Genomic DNA, 18,734 nt, shown 5'->3' on the forward strand with positions numbered 1-18,734 from the left:
GTTTCATTGATTGTTTTATCCTCGCTGCATTGACAACGGCCTTGTGTCTTCTGTTAATGCAACAAGGATAATACAAACAAATACAATTATACCACATCAGCGACATATTGTTCAGAAAAGAAAAGAATCAGTACCAAAATCGATCCAATGTACCTCTACCTGTTACGAAATGCAATAAACTTGAAATATTCACTTGTAACTCACCAGCAGAACATGGTCTAGTAGGTCAATGTAGCCTGTAGTGCACTCAGCCCCGAACATCAGTGCCCGGCTCCTCACCTCCTCGTTCACTTCCTGGTGGTATGCCGCTTGCTGAGGGAATGAGAGATACGACTGCGTCAGAGGCCAGAGGTCACAGAAGTGACAACAAGGAACAGCATAGTGGTAGTGGTGACGTTCAGGCTAATACAGGTGGATGAGGACCTTGCAAGTGGTGAGCATGTCAAAGATGGCCTTGCGACTCAGGTTGGCGGTGTGGATCACGTCCTCCTGCCTCGTAGAGTTTCCTGCCGACACCGCTTTGGCTGTCGCCATGGTGATGCCCTTTGTCATGCGGATGAACTCTTCGGGAGTGGTTGACTTGTCTGGGATATCCCTGGACTGGAACACCTGCTCGGGGAAAAAAAACACTGGGTTAAAATGTGTGTGTAGATATGCACATTTGTAAGATTATACCATACAATTTTTGCCCATTTGTTAGGCTGATAAATGTTCATTTCCCTTCCACATTGCCTCACACACACAAAGTGTATAACGTTTGACTACCGTAAGCTCCTGCTTGATGCATTCGATGGTGGCCTCCAGAGCCCTGGTCCCTCTAGTCGCCTCATCCTCCACGGCCTTGACAGTCTTCAGCAGGGAGGTCACATTGGTCACCATCACCTGGGCCACAGTGGAGGAGACGGTGAGTTTATTGTGGGATGTTGTTCCACCCACAGCCACCGGGGGCACTAAGCCTTCATCTTAGCTAGAGAAAGAGCTTAGGTGAATTTTATTACACAGAGACTTGAGCTGAGACTACCATGAACAGACTGCTTGTTTTGTGTCATTTTGTGTTAATTTCAGTGAGTAATTAGAGGGGACCTAAAGAACGATAGAAATTGATTTATTTTGAAAACAATGTCTATCTAGAATCGAGTGTCATGTAATTGGGGTCGAGCCTCAGGGAATTGAAAGGTAGGGGGAGCACACCTGCCACGTAACAAACCCCACAGCACTCAGTGGTCGGAGCTAGGAGGAACCCCACAGTACCTGCTCGTCTCTGGGGCACAGAAACCCAGTCTGTTATCATCCTGTCCCAGGGTTACTTTGAGTCTTGTTAAAACTCCACCTCCACCACATGCTGCTGCTAGAGGGTGGGGGGGGGCGGGGGGGGGGGGAGCAGCAAGTTCGGAAGTCGCTGCCAATTGACTTGACGGGGGTCATTGATGAGCTATGAGATTACGGCATGCTGATGGCATGGTGTGGGTGTGGGGTTGGGGCGGAGGCGACTGATTAACGGCTTGTCCCTGGAGGGAGGAGGCTGCTATGCACACGGCATGCCTTTCACCCAGGAGAGCTCACCAGAACACCGTTAACGTTCATATCAGAGTTGGGAGGGAGACCATGTCCTTCCGCCATGTTTCTGGAGGAGGACTAGGTGTGGATTACAGTATTTAACGGCACTAGTTTAAACAAAAGTGCAGCAGGTCAAACAATGGGTAACAACGGTTTTCCCAATACAAATATCCTTTCCAGCTACAGCTGCAGTGCCCCGATACTAGACTGGCTTCAAACGACATGCCGAGGAGAAGTTGTGTTACCTTGGCGGCGCTCTTCAGCTGGTACATGGACGGGTCGTCGGCCGCCTTCCCTGCCGCACATTTGGTGGCGCCGATCAGCTCGGCGAGGGCCTTAGCAACGTCTTTGACCGCATTTATCAAGACCACCTACAGAGAGACGGGGAACACATGAGAAACAGCAGCAGACCCAAATACAAACCAAATGAGCATACTCGGCCGTGTAAATATTTGTGCTGTACGGTTGTAAGACAAGAATAAAGAAATAACATCATTTGTTAGTAATTACAATTACGATTTGCAATTACGATTTGCAATTTCATGTAGTCTGTCAATCTGATCGTAAAAGCTCTATTTGTTACAAATGCCAAATCATGTTTAACATGCTAAATAAACTATAAAAAGGTACATAAATCAAGAGTGATGAGTCAACCTGTGTCTCTGGGTTATCGGAGCCGATGCTGGCCGCTCCCAGCTTCACCACGTCAGTTAGCTGGGTGATTGTCTTGGCAGACGATTGGGCGGCCTGGGCCAGCTTGTCCTGACCAGAGGCTGCACCAGACACCAACATCTTGGTGTCCTCAACCAGAGCCTTGGCTGTCTTCAATATGTTCTCCCTGAGAGAGAGAGAAAGATAGAGAGAGAGAAACAGGGGAAAACAGATGGTAACAGTTACATTGTAAAATGTTAGCTAACACAGCAAAAGGCCTTTTAAAAATGCTATGAGGGGAAATAACATTAAAAGTTATACCTCTATTCTGTTTAACTGATATTCTTCAAATGGATTCCCTCTTCATTCTCTAACTATCATCAAAGGCAGACTGCAGGTAAGTTATATGGCCTCCAGTTCTAGGAGACTTCCTCTCATTTCAGTGAGGGTGATTTGTAGATTCTAACTCAAGCCATTTCCTCCACTGTGATCACCAGGTAATATGTCTTCCTGTCACTCTGAGGGAAGGGGGCGGGGACGGCCTAGAGCCTGATTCCAGTCTCTGCACTCACACACTAGACCCAGAAACACTAATCCCAGAAACACTAGACCCAGAAACCCACAGACCGAGAGCCACAGACAGAGACCCACAGACAGAAAGAGAGATGCAGACAGTTCCACACATCTAAACAGCCCATCATCGACAATCCCACCTGTGGTCCGCAAACGATTCGTCGTTCTCGGCGTTGAGGGTGCCCGCTGAGGCGAACATGATAGTGGTGTCAAGGTCGGCAATGATGCCAGACACGGCGCTGGCGGCCGTGATGCAGGCCTGAGTGCCCTTATTACCGGCCTGCAGAGCAGACAGCACCATGGACACCTGTAGAAACAGTCGACATTCACCAACCATGGACTGCGGCGGCAACCCATTTTGGTGGGCTTTCAACCTCATTATTTTTCATGACAATGTTGAATCGTGTCAGAAGCAAACAACAGTTGTTGAGAACTTGGGAGAGGTCAGTGTGACGGCTGAATGGGTGTTTAAGCTCTGCCCACACTTTTGAGTGAACACATGTTCCTGTTTCACTCTGATAGACGAGGGGAAATAATCCTTTTTTCAAGCTGCAAGGATTGTTTCCATTAGTCGAGAGGCACAAACAGTCGAGGACATGTATACAAAGGGATGTGTGAAAACCACTGAATTCACTGGAAAGGACTGAGAGAACGATCAATATCAATAGACATGTCATGCCGAATGAAAAACCTTCACATTAAAAAACATTCCCCACCAAGTCTTCACTTCTGACATTCTCTGTAAAGAAGCATTTTTTTCGATAAGCGCATCAACGCAAAAAATACTGATGCCTAAGCTTTTTCTCAAGAGAAATCATTTTGGTTCAGCACTTTTATTTTAAACTACAAACTGATAGATCGCCGCATTGATTTAATGCCTGTGGAATACTTATCATGCATTATTGAGGGGAACTGAAGATTCCTATTGCCCCAGCCTCCAATTCAAACAGTTGTAAAAATGGATGCCCCCTCAAAAGTTGCAACACACACAGAAAACCTTTATTTAGGACCTTGAGTGTTGTACGACTCCTCTGGGTCACAAAGGAAAAAGCTCAGGGTCTTCCACATCAACTGCTAGAGCGTGCTGAACCAGTGGACAGTTGTTCCGGTACCTTCTCTGTGACAGTGCGGGCACACTCAATGAGCTCCCTCTTGGTGAAGCTGTCGGAGGGGGTGACCTGCAGGGCCCCCGCCTTCTGGACCAGGTGGATGCATCCGTGGCCGAGTTCCTGCACGCGGGTCTTGATCTGGAAGCCAATCTGGAGAGGAGCGCAGGACTGGGTTACATTGACATTTGAATCATTTAGCAGACGCTTTGATCCAAAGTGCCCTACAAAGTGCATATAATAAGTACAGCAGACGATCGATGATCAGAAGTACATTGGTCTATCATATTTCAGAGGTCAGACTCAAGGAATGCTCAGGATTTACAATTTTACTCACATTTACAATTCAAATGCATCATCAGGAAGGATAAACAGTTTAACAACGTTGCTGCCAAGTCATGGCGGCCATTTTGTCCCTGCTCTTGATCTCTTATAAGGTTGTGTTACAGTTAGTATCCAGTACTGGTTTGTTCACCTCTTCTGGCTCTGCGGTGTAAGCGGCCAGACGACCCTGCTGGGCCAGCTGACCGTAGTCGACGGTGACCTGAGACGCCAGGCCTCCCAGCTCCTCTGGACACGTCACAGACTTGGTCATCTAAAACACACACACACACACACACATACACACACACACACACACACACACACACACACGTTGTTAATAAGGGCTGACATTTCTGAATGGTTTTATCAATTAAATGATTTAAAACTCTTTACTGTCTGAGTAAATTCTCACCATTTCCTGAGCATTGACTGCGATGGCCTTGGAGTACTTCACCATTGTAGTCTGGTAATCCACGAAGGAGCCCTCCGTGTGAGGAGGAGTGCCCTCATCCAGCTGACACACACACACACACACACAGACACACCCAAGTCAGCCTGCATTACTGACTGAATCATTACCCTGTAATTCATTAACAGTCCTGCACACAGACTAAATTAATTCACCTTCATTAGTGATAATACACACTTCATGCCTTTAATTATGAGATTACCGTCAGAGTATCAGGCTGAAAACCTGCTTCCAACATCTGGTCACAGCTATTTTACCATTTCCAACATACGCAAACATCATGTGATTTTATAACCTGTGCAATACAAGCATTTAATTAACTAACGCACTGTAAAACGCTGTCAATGTAGTATTGACAATATTACTGATTGGTATCCTCTGACTTAAGCTATGATTTAATTCTCTCTTCTTACAGGCACACTCAAGGAGAGCTGTTATCACTACGGATATCTAAGGATTACCTCAATTTAATCAGGACAATCGCGCGTATGCACAAACACATCTTGCAAACAAAGCGATACACCATAGGTACAATAATATAATAATACTGTTCGATTACTGAAATGTTTAAACGCCAACGGTACGATTCAGATCAGATGGGTCACAAAACCTCCAAATGTCTCAGAAAACCTCCGAATGACGGCAAACAAGATCCAAGATCCAAGCGAGGTCTTTCTGGCACTGCTCAAGATCCCAGGCTTCCTCTTGCCTTCACACTTCATACGTGTCAGTTCCCAACATGACTGTTAATTGGATGACAGAGTCTTGGTGTCACCAAGTCGGTTGCTAGGAGAAGATCAGGGTTGCGAAGCCCCCCCCCTCCCCCCCCCCCCCCCCCACACACACACACACACACTGAGACACATACACCACCACAACTCACCTTGCCCATGGCTTCAGCGATGGAGTCCACCATGCCCCCCACCATGCCGACCTCGCTGGCTGCGTCGTTCAAGGTCACCATGATGTCGTCCACCGCCTCCTTCATCAGCTGGGCGGCCTCGGCTATGGCATCGTGAGTGTGGGATGCCTGCAGACAGAAAACTGTTAACCAGCCTGGAGTTTGAATCCCTGGAGGTCTTTGATTTATTTGACCTTTAAAACCAGGAAGAAAAAAAGAAAATACATTGAGTATCTTTTTCAAATGGAGACATGGCCAAGAAAGGCAACAGAGCAGGATTTAGAAGTGACATTGACACAATGACAGTGCAAACATTGTCAAACATCACAAAAACAGCTAAAACATTGTCATGTCAGTGACTCTTCAGCATGCAGCTTAAAGCCATGATGCTGTTGAGGGGGTGGGGTGTGTGTGTGTGTGTTGGGAGGGGGGGGGGGAAGTCAGGCTACCTTGGGGTTTCCCCCTCCCTCCTTAGCTGCGTAGAGCATTTGCAGGGCGGACTCGGCCAGGGTCTTGGTCTGGTCCAGGAACGTCATTTGCTGCTGGTGACTCTGTAGCTTGGAGGCCACGCCCACTGACGCCACGATGAGCGGCTCGAAGTAGCCGGCCAGCTGGGTCACCTGGGAAGGGGGGGTTCCAAGGTTAATGTCGTGGACGCTGCCATTGACTTGGCGTGGATATAGGTTGCGAAGAGTTAAATGGCGGTGATTTGATTGGTACCTTGTGACCCAGCTGGGCGGCCTCCCCTCTGGCGGCCGTGAAGATGGGGTCGATCAGGTAACCAATCTCCTGCACGGTGGACGTCAGCTGCTCTTGCAAAGCCTGATGAGTGTGGAACAAGTGTCAACAAATGTCATGAATCCCAATACAGTTTGCCCTATTTTTTCATTATGATGTAGCAAACACAACCATCATCTATGGACAGTAAAAGTGTATCCCCCTAGTTTAATATTTCACTTGCATGAAGACTTGCATGGCAATTCCCCCCCCCCTTGATAAGGCATTGTGTGACATAAAATGGCTGCTGGCGCTAATTAGCAGCAGAGCTGGTTATAGATCGGAGTGCAAAATTAACTCAGAGGGGGGGGGGGAGGACGAGACAGAAAGGGAGAAAGGAAGAAATGGGAGAAAAAGAGAAATCGAGACGGGAACAGAGGGAACAAAAACAGAGAGAACGGATGAGAGGGTCACCCTGGTTACCTCCAGTGAGATGTCTTCTCTGCAGGGCAGGTTCTGGCTGACGGCAGCCAGGGAGGCCTGCTCAATGTCCCGGATACATTTGTTGATGTTATCAATGGAGTGGTCACACTCCCTCTGGCCTGGGGCCTTGTCTCTGAGAGAGGGTGGAGAGAGAGGGAGAAAGATTGGGGTTGGAAAGAGAGAGAGAGACGGAGGGCGGAGGGATAGAAAGATAAGTCAAAAAAATAAGATATTTAGCGGATGTTTCTATGTATTATGACAGTAAGGACACTGAACAGGAAGTCTGGGGGCATGCTTCGATACCATAACATTGTCCTCCTCTCAACTCAATAACTTCACTCAACTCTGGATCGGTTTAGATTGAACTTGGTGTCCCTGAACTTTGTCGATAGATCATGTTATGCTTGGCTTAATCATGTTTGAAGCCTCTCAGTGTTCAAGGAGACAAGCCATGGGGAAGCAGTAAGTTAGGTTGACATCCATTTTCTTGTGTGACGACTCACTGCTCAGCAAGTTCTAAGAAGAGCACTCTTGTTCAGATTGAGGCTGCAGTAAACCCTGCTTGCGGCTAAGAAGGGAGAGACTGGGTGGTGATAAGTAGCGTCCTTTCTGGCACAGCAGAGCCCTACTGAAAAGCCTGAGTAACAAACGTTTTTGTTCTCTGTGCAGTCGCACAAATACATGAAGACAGAACTGGCCAACTTGTTTGAATACTAATGTGCAGTTGTTCTGGGTTGTTTCTATGCAATTCCAATGCTCTGAGCACACGTTCCATTTATCTAACCTGATGGCTGTGATGAGACTCTTAATGGAGTCCGACACAGTGCGAGAGTGGCCAGCCAGGATAGACCAGGTGGGAGGGTCTTTGGGGTTAATAACCAATGAGCGCGCAGTCTTCAGCAGGTGGGTGGAGCTGTCCAACATGGAGCGTGCCGATTGGATGATTGGCTCCTGAGCAGCAGAGCCCTACATTTATAAACATACACAACATGTAATAACATTAAGAACGCACAGGAAAACACAAAATGTTTAAACGGTAAATACAAATTATTTCCTGGTTTGTGCCCATACCTCGCTGCTGATTTGAGCAGGGACGCTGGCAAACTCCGGGTTGGATGCGAACGCCGTCAGGTTCCCCACAGCCTCGATGAGAGGAGCTGTGGCCACGTGGCACTTGTTGCGATTCTCCTCAGAGAAGTCTCCATCCAGGGCCTGGAAACGAAGAGAGAAGGCCCACAGACACACAACAGTCAGTGGCTCGCATGGAATCCCTCATTGCAACAAAACAACAATATGTGATAAAGCTGCGGTGGTTTCTCACCTTGATCGTTTTGACCAGGTTGGCCGTGCTGTTGGCCACCTCTTTGGCCGACTGGACAAAGTGTCTTTTGGCAACGGGGTTGGCTGTCTTGGAGGACGCCAGGCGGCAGGCGTTACACAGAGCTGAGGTGTGCTTTGCCACTATGGTGGCTGCAGAGAGAACCTGGGAGAGAAGCATCTGGTTACTAATGTCAAAAGCTGGGGTACTTGGGATGTTTTCGTGAGGTAATAATTGATGAAAATATCTTCAGTAAGTCGTCTGACCTGGGAGGGGCTACTGTCAGGGTCCACCAGGTTATGACAGGCCATCTGAATCGCCTGATTGGCCCGCGCAAACTGGATGGGGTCGACGAGCCCCTGATGCCCCGCCTGGCTGTTTGGGTCGGACACGCCCACCAAGTAAGAAGCCTGTAGAGAGATGTGCACGACTCATACTCACACACATTTTGAGGAAGAAGAATGTTTCAGATATCGGCAATTCAATCTTTTATTTTTATTTTTTTATGAGACTTGTGGAGGCATCTTACGAGAGTGCCTCTCAGGGATTTATCAATACCTGAGCACTGCAGATCAAGCAATGTTACGACTGCAGTGCATGATAGATGACGCCTCAGAGCCAAACACGGTCACAGCCCTGGCTTGCTTTAGCTCCCAGCCTTACCTGCCCTGCAGCCTCTGTGAGACCGCACAGCGCCTTTGAGGCCACGCCCACGCACTCGCCAAACGCCGACACGTCTCCGGTTTTACAATTCTGAGAAATGCCTGCCATGGACTCTCCCAAGACCTTTATAAGCGCACACACACACACACACACACACACACACACACACAAGAAAAGAGCATGAAAAGAAAGAAAGATGGATTAGAAGCGTAAGCTTTGACATTCTTTCCCCGGCTCCTTCTCTTGCTCCCTCTCCCCCACGGAGCATGGCATGTTTTGATCGTCAAGGCAGTGAATAGCGCTCAGGGTGGAGGAGGGGGTGGAGGTGGAGGGGGGGGGGGGGTGAGGGCGCTACAGTACCTTGGAGTTCTCCATCACGCTCTCGATGCAGTCGAAGTAGGAGAGGTCGCTGACCGGCTCGTTGGGGTTGTTCAGCATTCCTTTCACTGCCTGAGAAAAGACAGGGACAAAACCGTACACAGTAAATCACTTGGCTCACCTTCAGCCTCGGACGGCCTTTGAAGGCATGGCCAAAGGATCTACAGCACCATCACAGAATATCACTTGTTAGTCTTGTACGCTTTGCAAATCTTTTTTTATTGCTACAACTTCTGTCAAAAAAAGTAGCGAAAGTGTTTACTCTTACTACGTTTACAACGGCTACAGTTCTATTATTAACTTATGAGGGTGCTGTGGCTGAAGCTACAGCTGAAGAGAAGACGGCTGTGCTACCTCCAGCTCTCTCAGGGCATTGTCACACTCCTTCTGACCAGGGGCTTGCTGGGTACACAGGGTGATGAGCTGGTTAATGCTGTCCGTCACCGCTCTGAAACACAACAGGCAGAAGAGGTGTGTGTTTGTGTGTGTCAGGGAGCACTTAGACCCGACGTTCAGCTCCACTTCACAAACACAAGAAGCCAGGCTCCATTGGTTCCAAATCTAATAAGGTACTCTTGGTCCTCCTCTCCTCTCCAGCAGGCTTCAGTGAGCCCAGACATTCCACAGTCACACGCCACTTAACGGTCCAATTACCCAACAGGAAATGAACAGAATCCAGCGGCCTGGGGAGAGCAGCTTCTCACCCGGGGTGAGATGTTGTACTGGTTAACACGGCTAGACTGGAGGTGTGAGAATTATCACAAGGCTCCGCCCTGGCGTTGCCACAGTATGGAGACAGCATATCGCTCCTATAGCTGGTGGAACACACAGGGCTTGTGTAGTGCGCATATCAATTGCGATACTTTCGTAACATGGAAACACTTTCCATGAGATATTCTCCACCCGTACTCATGGGGTGCAGGCCCAGGAGAGGCCCCCTGTGTCGGGTGAGCCCGGGGTGGGGTGTGGTACCTGGCGGCTGCAGCCAGAAGGTTCTTGGCGTTGGCTGCTCCAGGGTCCACAGAGAGGGACTTGGCAGCCAGGAGCAGCTTGCTGGAAGCCATGGAGATGTTCTTCAGGTTGCCGATGACCTGGATCTGATCGTCTTTCCTCTGCAATACAGAGGGAATATTCATAGATAAACTCCTGAACTGAATCATGTACAACAACAAAACATGGAAAACGGTTACAAATTGTTTGAAGAGTTGAACTTAAAACTTAAAAGAAATGACTTCATAAGCAGTACAGTACATAAAAGGCAAGCAGGTCAGAACAATATCTAAAATGGTACTAAGGCTAGCTTAGGATACGCAGAGAACAACTTGTATAACCTTGTTCTCGTTTTAAAATAAAATAAAAAAGAGAATGAGGCCTTTGTGCCCTTCCCATTCATTCTAAGACTGTCGATTGTTCCTCTCTCATCTTGGCTGTGCCGCTGTGGTCACCTGGGCCTGATTAGATCATCAATATCACGCTACACGCATTTCCCCTCTACAGATGATCAATTCAGACCAACCAGGCCAGACTTTTGTGTCTCAAACACAATCATATTTTGGAGTCAATATACTGCCCTGAGACCATCATTGAACACAATAAAACATCAACTGTGCAACGCTAATCAATCAATAAGCCTAGATATTCTGTCTCAACCATGAATGCCATATTCCAAATTATACAGCATCTATTATGGCCAATTAGGTTAAAAGAGAAGAATAACTTTTTTGAATCATTGGCATATGACTATTATAGAAGACATAGAGATACCATTCCAGATCTTTACAAGCCACAATACCTGAGTATGTCCAGCCATCTCAATGCCGGCATCCAGGAACTCATCAAAGTCTTCGCTGAACTTTCCGGATGCAACGGCCAGCTGACTGCTGGAACCCCGGGAGGCATGGACCACGTCCCCTGCAGACTGGTTCAGGCCCGCGGCCGTCTGGTTCAGCTCACTCTGGGCCTCCTGGAAAGACTTGGTGGACAGGGGAAGCTACGTGGGAGAAGAGAAGAGACAGGCACTTTTGATGACGTTATATTTGTAACAGTCAAAAAATTCAACCTATATGCTTGAAAATGTCTCAAACTCCGACACGAACGGCTCCTAAACCAGGCAGTCTTCCTCACAGTTTAAAATCAGCCGAGCGAGACTCACTGTGTCCACCAGGAGCTTCTTGCTGGCCTCTCCAATGCTCCTGAGGGCCATGTCCACATCCTTCTGGCCAGGGAGGCAGTTGACACAGTTGTTCAGGGAATGGGACACAGCCTTGGCCACCTGAATCACAGAACAAGTGTGTTTGTGTGTGTGTGAGCGAGTGTGTGAATGTGAGCAGGTGAACTCCAGCACCCTCCGCTGTGGCCATGTCAAGCAACATTTAAACAAATCTAAAATGCTAATGAACCAAGAAGCAGAGTGGGGTAATTGATGTTGCTAATTTGCTCTTCGGTTTCCAACAGATGTCCCCCAATATGTTCGTGTCCCTTCGGGCCGTTGACGGCAACACTGAATCACGCCGTCGCAGTAGCGCGCGGAGAAAGCTGAAACAGGAGAGCACCTGAAACCATGAAAAGGATGCGACTGGAGCTCGCTGGCAAGGTCTCAAGCAACCACGGACAAAAGAGCACCATGAACTGTCTGTTCTGAACACAGACATTTTGTCTAAAAACGGCGCTCATTTGCAAAGGGAGCGAATACAGGACGACAACAAGATCTTGTCCGGTACCAAATTAATTTGTTTCAAATTCTATGTGGAAATGCTTTACTTATTCATATTGTTTGTGCGTGTGTGCTGGAGGGGTGAGACATGAATTTTTGATGTGTGCTTGGGTGGAAAATCTGCTTCTCTAGATTTGAATCAGTACGAACATCTTGCTCCCTCTGAGAGGAGTTGAGGTGCGACTCTCGCTTGAGTAGATCATTTCCAAAGACGCCCCCACCTCAGACTTTACTAACAGTGTAAGGTGGAAAAGGTAAATAGTGTTCTTGTCATCACAAGGTATGTGAACAGTCAGGCAGATGACAACTAAATAATCCAGCTTCCTCTTCCCTGAGCTTCAAAGCTACACATGAAAGACTGGGGCTTCTTTGTTGAGAGAGGAGGCGACTTGAAATCATTAGTCAGCAGACTCTGCTCAGGTGAAACAGCTGGAATGTAGTTGGGGCCTTCTACATTCAGATAATGAAAAACGAACACAGCAGAACTGAACAAGCCTTACTGCACACCATCTGAACCTGCGGCTTGTGGCCATCCTCTCTCACCTGAGCAAGCCTCTGTTGGCTCTCCGCATCACCGGGGGAGACCAGAGCCTGCTTGGCCTCGTGGATCAGCATGGCTGAGCCCTCCATGACGTCACGGGCTGAATCCAACATGGCAGCGGCCGCCTGTGGATCGGTGGTGGAGGCAGCCACGCCTCGTGCTGCCTGGCCCAGGGTCTTCAAAGCCTGGGCCGTTTCCCTGGCTGCTACCCCTACACACGGAAACATATGGAGTATTATAGTATATAATATATATATCATAAAACATTGAACAACATGGAGAAATAAGCATTCGTTTACTAAGCTATTTCTAGTTGACATCTGGGTGAATGAATTCCTAATGCACTTTAATAGTTAACACAATGTTTCCTAGTATCCAGAGTGTATACAGCTGCTTTGCTTCTAGGGTCTGAATGGCTGAATGCTTCCTAGGCACTGCAATGTAATCAGAGTTGAGGGGAATGTGACATTTCACTTACAACACCAGGAGAAATAAGATAATTGCATCAGTTCACATTAGACAACCATGTGACAAAATGACTGCAGGAATGCACTGTCTATCAATGACATCCTTGAAAGAGGGAGCTTTTTCCAGTAGTATGAGTTAGACTTGTCACTGTTACAAAACCAAAACGAATAAGTCAAACAAATGCATCTAAAACTCCTGGTCCTGTTGGCTGTGGGTTCTCCCCAGCAGAGCAGACAGGAATGAACACCTACCAGTGTAGTGTTCGTTGCCCTGGGCTGCACAGGTGAGGAGCTGGGCCATGGACGAGCCCACAGACTTGGAGGTGCTGCCCAGGTCCTGAGCACACTTCTCCAACTGGGCCAGGAGGGAAGAAAACAACAAAATAATAAACACACAAACAAAATCAGACTTGAAGTCTCTGAGAGACAATAAACAACACCGATTTGATGACATGTTGTTGTCATGAGTCATTCGGGGAAGCCTGACCGATTCTCCAGGAAGAGGTTTCAGCTGCCCGTCGACGGCGGCCATCATAGCATCTTGGAGTTCGCTTCTTAGCGTTTGGACCGAGGTGAGTGCCGAGTCGATTTCCATGGGGCCACAGGCTTCGTGAGCCTGCAGAAGCACAGGGGGACAAACAGACCTTTATCAACCCAAACAGGCACCAAGGCTGAGGTAGATAATAGCATTGCAATGCAGGTGCCAGATTACAGGCAGGACTAAGGAAGGCGTGTCTGTGGTCACCTTCTGTGCCGAGGTCCGGAGCTCCGCCAGGCTGGTGGCCAGGTTCTTGGCACACTGACCCAGTTGCATAGCAGCAGCCTGGTCAGTCACCGTGGGAACAGCGGACTTCGCAGACGTCACCATCTTACTTCCAGGCTTCCCGAGAAAAACAAAATGTCAACATGGCCTCCACATTTTAAACCGGCAATGTGCATGACGTGACATTTGCATTTGTTTTTTTACTCCAACACGTTATTAGCTTTGCAATAAACTAGGTGTGTACCTGGAGGAAGTTCTGGCTGGCGATTATGAGGGCTAGCTGGGCTGTCAAGTCCTCAGGCTGGGCCTGGCTGCCCCTAACTCCCTGAACGAGCTGGGGAATGTGGTCCGCCACTGCCTACACACACACACACACAGTCAGCCGTACATTCTTTACCACATACTGTAGCTGCTACAGTCAGCCATCCACTGTAGATGCATGCATTACACAATTATGGTTGGAATGCAGGGGATATGCTACAGCTCTGGCCCTGAATCCCCCCCTCCCCCTCCCCCTCCCCCCGCCCACGTCTCCCCAGCGACCTCGAGAGGCTTTATGTTTCAGCACCTTGCAGCTCTGCACCAGTTGCTGGTGGGCGGCTGTGTTCTTGTTGGAGGCCGCGGCGTTCTGAGAGGCAGCGATGGTCTGGGTGGCCGCAGCTGCAGCTTGCTTGGCGGCATTCTGGCGGAATGTAAACACACGCAGACATCACAAGGCATGTATTGAATCCCATAGTCACCCAATTAAAAACACACACACACACACAGCCTCCTTTTATGAAAAAGGTCACGCGTTTGATTTAATGTCGGCATGGGCATCCAGGATCGTGTTGGCGACATGCTTGTCATGAGCTTTCATGGAAACTTCTATGTTTCTTTATTCCATATGATGGAAAACAAGCAAAGTTTTGCAGGAATGTAAACATGGAGGGGAGAGAAAACATTCAAACTTAGAATGTAAACCAGCTATACTAAACTGGAGGAAATACAACATTAACAAGACAGTTATTTTTCTCAATACATTAAGCGTTCACAAAAGCAGGTCCAAATACATAACATGGGGAAAGTGGATTACGAGTGTGTGTATGGAGATAAATGTATTTATTTTGTCAGAGAATAAACATTTGTGTCTCCTCTTGTCCGTTCCTCCCTAATCTAGTGCCTCTGCACCCTTGTCTCCTTGGCCATCCCCAGCCTGGCCCTTCTTAGTCCCTTCTAGTCTCACTAGTCTATGCTGGTCCCTTCTAGTCTCACTAGTCTATGCTGGTCCCTTCTAGTCTCACTAGTCTATGCTGGTCCCTTCTAGTCTCACTAGTCTATCCTGGTCCCTTCTAGTCTCACTAGTCTATGCTGGTCCCTTCTAGTCTCACTAGTCTATGCTGGTCCCTTCTAGTCTCACTAGTCTATCCTGGTCCCTTCTAGTCTCACTAGTCTATGCTGGTCCCTTCTAGTCTCACTAGTCTATGCTGGTCCCTTCTAGTCTCACTAGTCTATCCTGGTCCCTTCTAGTCTCACTAGTCTATTCTGGTCCCTTCTAGTCTCACTAGTCTATCCTGGTCCCTTCTAGTCTCACTAGACTATCCTGGTCCCTTCTAGTCTCACTAGTCTATCCTGGTCCCTTCTAGTCTCACTAGTCTATGCTGGTCCCTTCTAGTCTCACTAGACTATCCTGGTCCCTTCTAGTCTCACTAGTCTATCCTGGTCCCTTCTAGTCTCACTAGTCTATCCTGGTCCCTTCTAGTCTCACTAGTCTATGCTGGTCCCTTCTAGTCTCACTAGTCTATGCTGGTCCCTTCTAGTCTCACTAGTCTATGCTGGTCCCTTCTAGTCTCACTAGTCTATCCTGGTCCCTTCTAGTCTCACTAGTCTATGCTGGTCCCTTCTAGTCTCACTAGTCTATCCTGGTCCCTTCTAGTCTCACTAGTCTATCCTGGTCCCTTCTAGTCTCACTAGTCTATGCTGGTCCCTTCTAGTCTCACTAGTCTATGCTGGTCCCTTCTAGTCTCACTAGTCTATGCTGGTCCCTTCTAGTCTCACTAGTCTATGCTGGTCCCTTCTAGTCTCACTAGTCTATGCTGGTCCCTTCTAGTCTCACTAGTCTATGCTGGTCCCTTCTAGTCTCACTAGTCTATCCTGGTCCCTTCTAGTCTCACTAGTCTATGCTGGTCCCTTCTAGTCTCACTAGTCTATCCTGGTCCCTTCTAGTCTCACTAGTCTATCCTGGTCCCTTCTAGTCTCACTAGTCTATGCTGGTCCCTTCTAGTCTCACTAGTCTATGCTGGTCCCTTCTAGTCTCACTAGTCTATGCTGGTCCCTTCTAGTCTCACTAGTCTATCCTGGTCCCTTCTAGTCTCACTAGTCTATCCTGGTCCCTTCTAGTCTCACTAGTCTATGCTGGTCCCTTCTAGTCTCACTAGTCTATGCTGGTCCCTTCTAGTCTCACTAGTCTATCCTGGTCCCTTCTAGTCTCACTAGTCTATCCTGGTCCCTTCTAGTCTCACTAGTCTATCCTGGTCCCTTCTAATCCTTCCCAGTCTGACCACTCCGTCCTAGTCCACCGGGTCCGTCCTTACCTCAAGCCTGTTGATAAGTTTCTTCTTGATTGCGTTCTGAGCAGCAGCATTGGTGGCGACACGGAGCCCTTCCGCCGCCTCCCGTAGCCTCTGCTGCTGGTCCTCGTTCTCAGGGTACGCCGCTGCCCCCTGCACCAGGAGAGACAGAGAGAGAGAGACAGAGAGAGAGAGACAGAGACAGAGAGAGAGATAGAGAGAGAGAGACACGTCTATCATTAGACTCAAATGGCACAATTCCGGCAAACACACAGCAAACTGAAAGTCATCCAAAACAATCTCCAGACCTAACTCCAGTCCAATTACAGCTTCGGCTCATCTGTCTCGTCATCGCTGGAACCAGGCAGCACACACACACACACACACACACCAACCTCTAACGCACTGAGCTCACTTCATCCCTCTGTGTGGGGTTCTTTAGCCGGCTAAGAGAGCACAGCATGGAACTGTGTTCACCCGAACCAATATGCCTAAGAGCTCTGGCCTCTGTTGTTGTTCTTGTTGTTGCGGGGGTATGGACATGAGCTAAGCTCAATGCCATTTGGTTAATTAACAAGCAGTAGGGCAGCTTCATCTGATACTACCGGAGCAGCCATCGTGTCGTAGGCTAGAGAGACACTATAAATACACGTAGCCTCAAGGTGATGTTTATATTAAGCGTGCATTTATGAGAAGGGGCATGGTGGGCCTGGGGCTACAGTTTCTCTCAAGATAGAGAAGGTGACGGGCGAGGGGTAAAATCACTTGGCGACAATTAAAATGGAAAATGCGCTTCTCCCATAAGGCATGGGTTGTTAGACAACTGGAAGACAACACAGCAACAATTTAGGAGTTGTTTCTTGGTGTGTATGTGGAATAACGTCTACATACAAATTAGGCATCATTTGGGAACATTGATGCAAAACTGAGAGTTTATGGCACTGTACAGTGTGTTGGTGCACTTCCTTCATTCCCAATCGGTTCGGACACCGCAACAGCACAATGTATTTAAAAAGGAAAGAAATCGAGTCATTAGCCAGAAAACATCCGTCTCATCTTTCATCAGCAGACTCAACACTGGCACAATCCTCTTTCTCTATGCCTCAGCAAAACTACATCTCTCTCTTCCTGGTCTCCCCTTCAGCTGGAGTTACATGGCTGAATGCAGTCTCCTTCTGAAGGTTACCAAGGAAATATAGTCAGCAGATGTCTAATCCCCTTATTGATAAGGATAGTTGTGATTTTGATTAACGTGACGCACATCAAAAGGTGTCTAACCAGCCATGAGCTCTGGCCTTATTTAACATTTATAAAAAGGTGAACCATTAATACCTGGCTGCCATGCTAGCATCATTCATATAGCCTGGAGAAATGAAGAGAACCAGGAAATGATCATGCCATAGCAGAGCGATATTCAGACTTAAGCAAACAAGCCTGCTTTGTGGAATTTTTGACAACGATTTTTAATCACGTAGGCAACTTTTGTGTCGAGTAGAGCCTGACGTTTTTTTCACTTCAGATAGAGAATTCCAGTTGTGATATAACAGGAACAAGCCACATTCCTTCAGACCCCCTTAGGGTTGACTTCCCTCTCTGTACAGTGAGAACCTCTGTGTCTGGGTCTCCCGGCAGAGTTTAAGCCAAGAGGTCACCATATGGGGTCGGTGTGGTACAATCAGAGGTACCCACAAGTCACAGCGGGGGTCAGACGTGATGATGTCACTGGTACAAAAGAGGGCATGGGAACATACTGATGGGAGCCTATTGAGACACACACACACACACACACACACACACACTTCTCCAGGGATGTTGGATCCAATTTTGTAACAATCCAGACTATGTCTGGTTTGTACCGGAGAATGAACTGGCAGCTCACAGTTCTCTCTTCACCGATTCTCTTTAACAGCTTTAACAAACTGTTTTTTAATCTTGTGAAGCAGAAGTGTGTCGTCACCTTTGCCGCCTCCACCATTCTGGCGGTGGCGTCTGCCAGCAGCTTGGCGGCAGCGAGCAGCTTCTTTGAGTTGTCGACGTCCACCTCGGCCTCAGCGTCAGACCTCATGGCGTTGACCAGGTCGGAAGTGGCCTGGGCCAGGACCCGGGCCTGACGCACCATCTCACCTGAGGGAGAGACACAGAGAGACAGGAGAGAGAGAGAGAGACAGGAGAGAGAGAGAGAGACAGAGAGAGACAGGAGAGAGAGAGAGACAGGAGAGAGAGGAGAGAGACAGGAGAGAGAGAGAGAGAGAGAGAAAGGAGAGAGAGAGAGAGACAGGAGAGAGAGAGAGAGAGAGAGACAGGAGAGAGAGAGAGAGACAGGAGAGAGAGAGAGCGAGACATGAGAGAGAGAGTGAGACATGAGAGAGCGAGAGAGAGAAAGCGAGAGCGAGGGAGACAGACAGACAGACAGACACAGAGCAGTTGTAAGGGATGCAGGTACAGTCTGGGTCAATCCAGACAAGCAGTTGGGGTAGAGGAGTTGGTAGTTCTTCACATTATTAAAGTGGATTTGGCATACGACTGGAGGCATCTGGCATCTAGCCTCCAGAATTCAAGTG

The 18,734-nt window shown here is 48.2% G+C and overlaps 1 protein-coding gene across 1 annotated transcript in view; it reads right to left on the bottom strand.

The window, feature by feature from the left end:
• Positions 1-18,734, bottom strand: part of LOC146246703 (talin-2) — a 65,756-nt gene that overhangs the window by 6,752 nt on the left and 40,270 nt on the right. Inside the window, exons 21-51 of the mRNA XM_084681879.1 lie at positions 18,131-18,297; positions 16,198-16,326; positions 14,193-14,306; positions 13,869-13,982; positions 13,607-13,741; positions 13,349-13,477; positions 13,114-13,216; positions 12,397-12,605; positions 11,293-11,412; positions 10,933-11,130; positions 10,113-10,252; positions 9,495-9,588; positions 9,123-9,212; positions 8,763-8,885; positions 8,366-8,509; positions 8,103-8,264; positions 7,853-7,993; positions 7,566-7,747; positions 6,782-6,914; positions 6,302-6,403; positions 6,031-6,201; positions 5,564-5,710; positions 4,624-4,725; positions 4,363-4,482; positions 3,894-4,040; positions 2,922-3,088; positions 2,212-2,395; positions 1,803-1,928; positions 766-882; positions 424-609; positions 205-312 (exon numbers count right to left, since the gene is read on the bottom strand). Of these exons, the coding sequence (XP_084538005.1) occupies positions 205-312; positions 424-609; positions 766-882; positions 1,803-1,928; positions 2,212-2,395; positions 2,922-3,088; positions 3,894-4,040; positions 4,363-4,482; positions 4,624-4,725; positions 5,564-5,710; positions 6,031-6,201; positions 6,302-6,403; positions 6,782-6,914; positions 7,566-7,747; positions 7,853-7,993; positions 8,103-8,264; positions 8,366-8,509; positions 8,763-8,885; positions 9,123-9,212; positions 9,495-9,588; positions 10,113-10,252; positions 10,933-11,130; positions 11,293-11,412; positions 12,397-12,605; positions 13,114-13,216; positions 13,349-13,477; positions 13,607-13,741; positions 13,869-13,982; positions 14,193-14,306; positions 16,198-16,326; positions 18,131-18,297 (4,304 nt within the window). The remainder of the gene's footprint in view (positions 1-204; positions 313-423; positions 610-765; positions 883-1,802; positions 1,929-2,211; positions 2,396-2,921; positions 3,089-3,893; positions 4,041-4,362; positions 4,483-4,623; positions 4,726-5,563; positions 5,711-6,030; positions 6,202-6,301; positions 6,404-6,781; positions 6,915-7,565; positions 7,748-7,852; positions 7,994-8,102; positions 8,265-8,365; positions 8,510-8,762; positions 8,886-9,122; positions 9,213-9,494; positions 9,589-10,112; positions 10,253-10,932; positions 11,131-11,292; positions 11,413-12,396; positions 12,606-13,113; positions 13,217-13,348; positions 13,478-13,606; positions 13,742-13,868; positions 13,983-14,192; positions 14,307-16,197; positions 16,327-18,130; positions 18,298-18,734) is intronic.

This window comes from Hypomesus nipponensis, chromosome 19, assembly GCF_054491055.1.
Source record: "Hypomesus nipponensis isolate SF chromosome 19, ASM5449105v1, whole genome shotgun sequence".
NCBI classification, from domain to species: Eukaryota; Metazoa; Chordata; class Actinopteri; order Osmeriformes; family Osmeridae; genus Hypomesus; species Hypomesus nipponensis.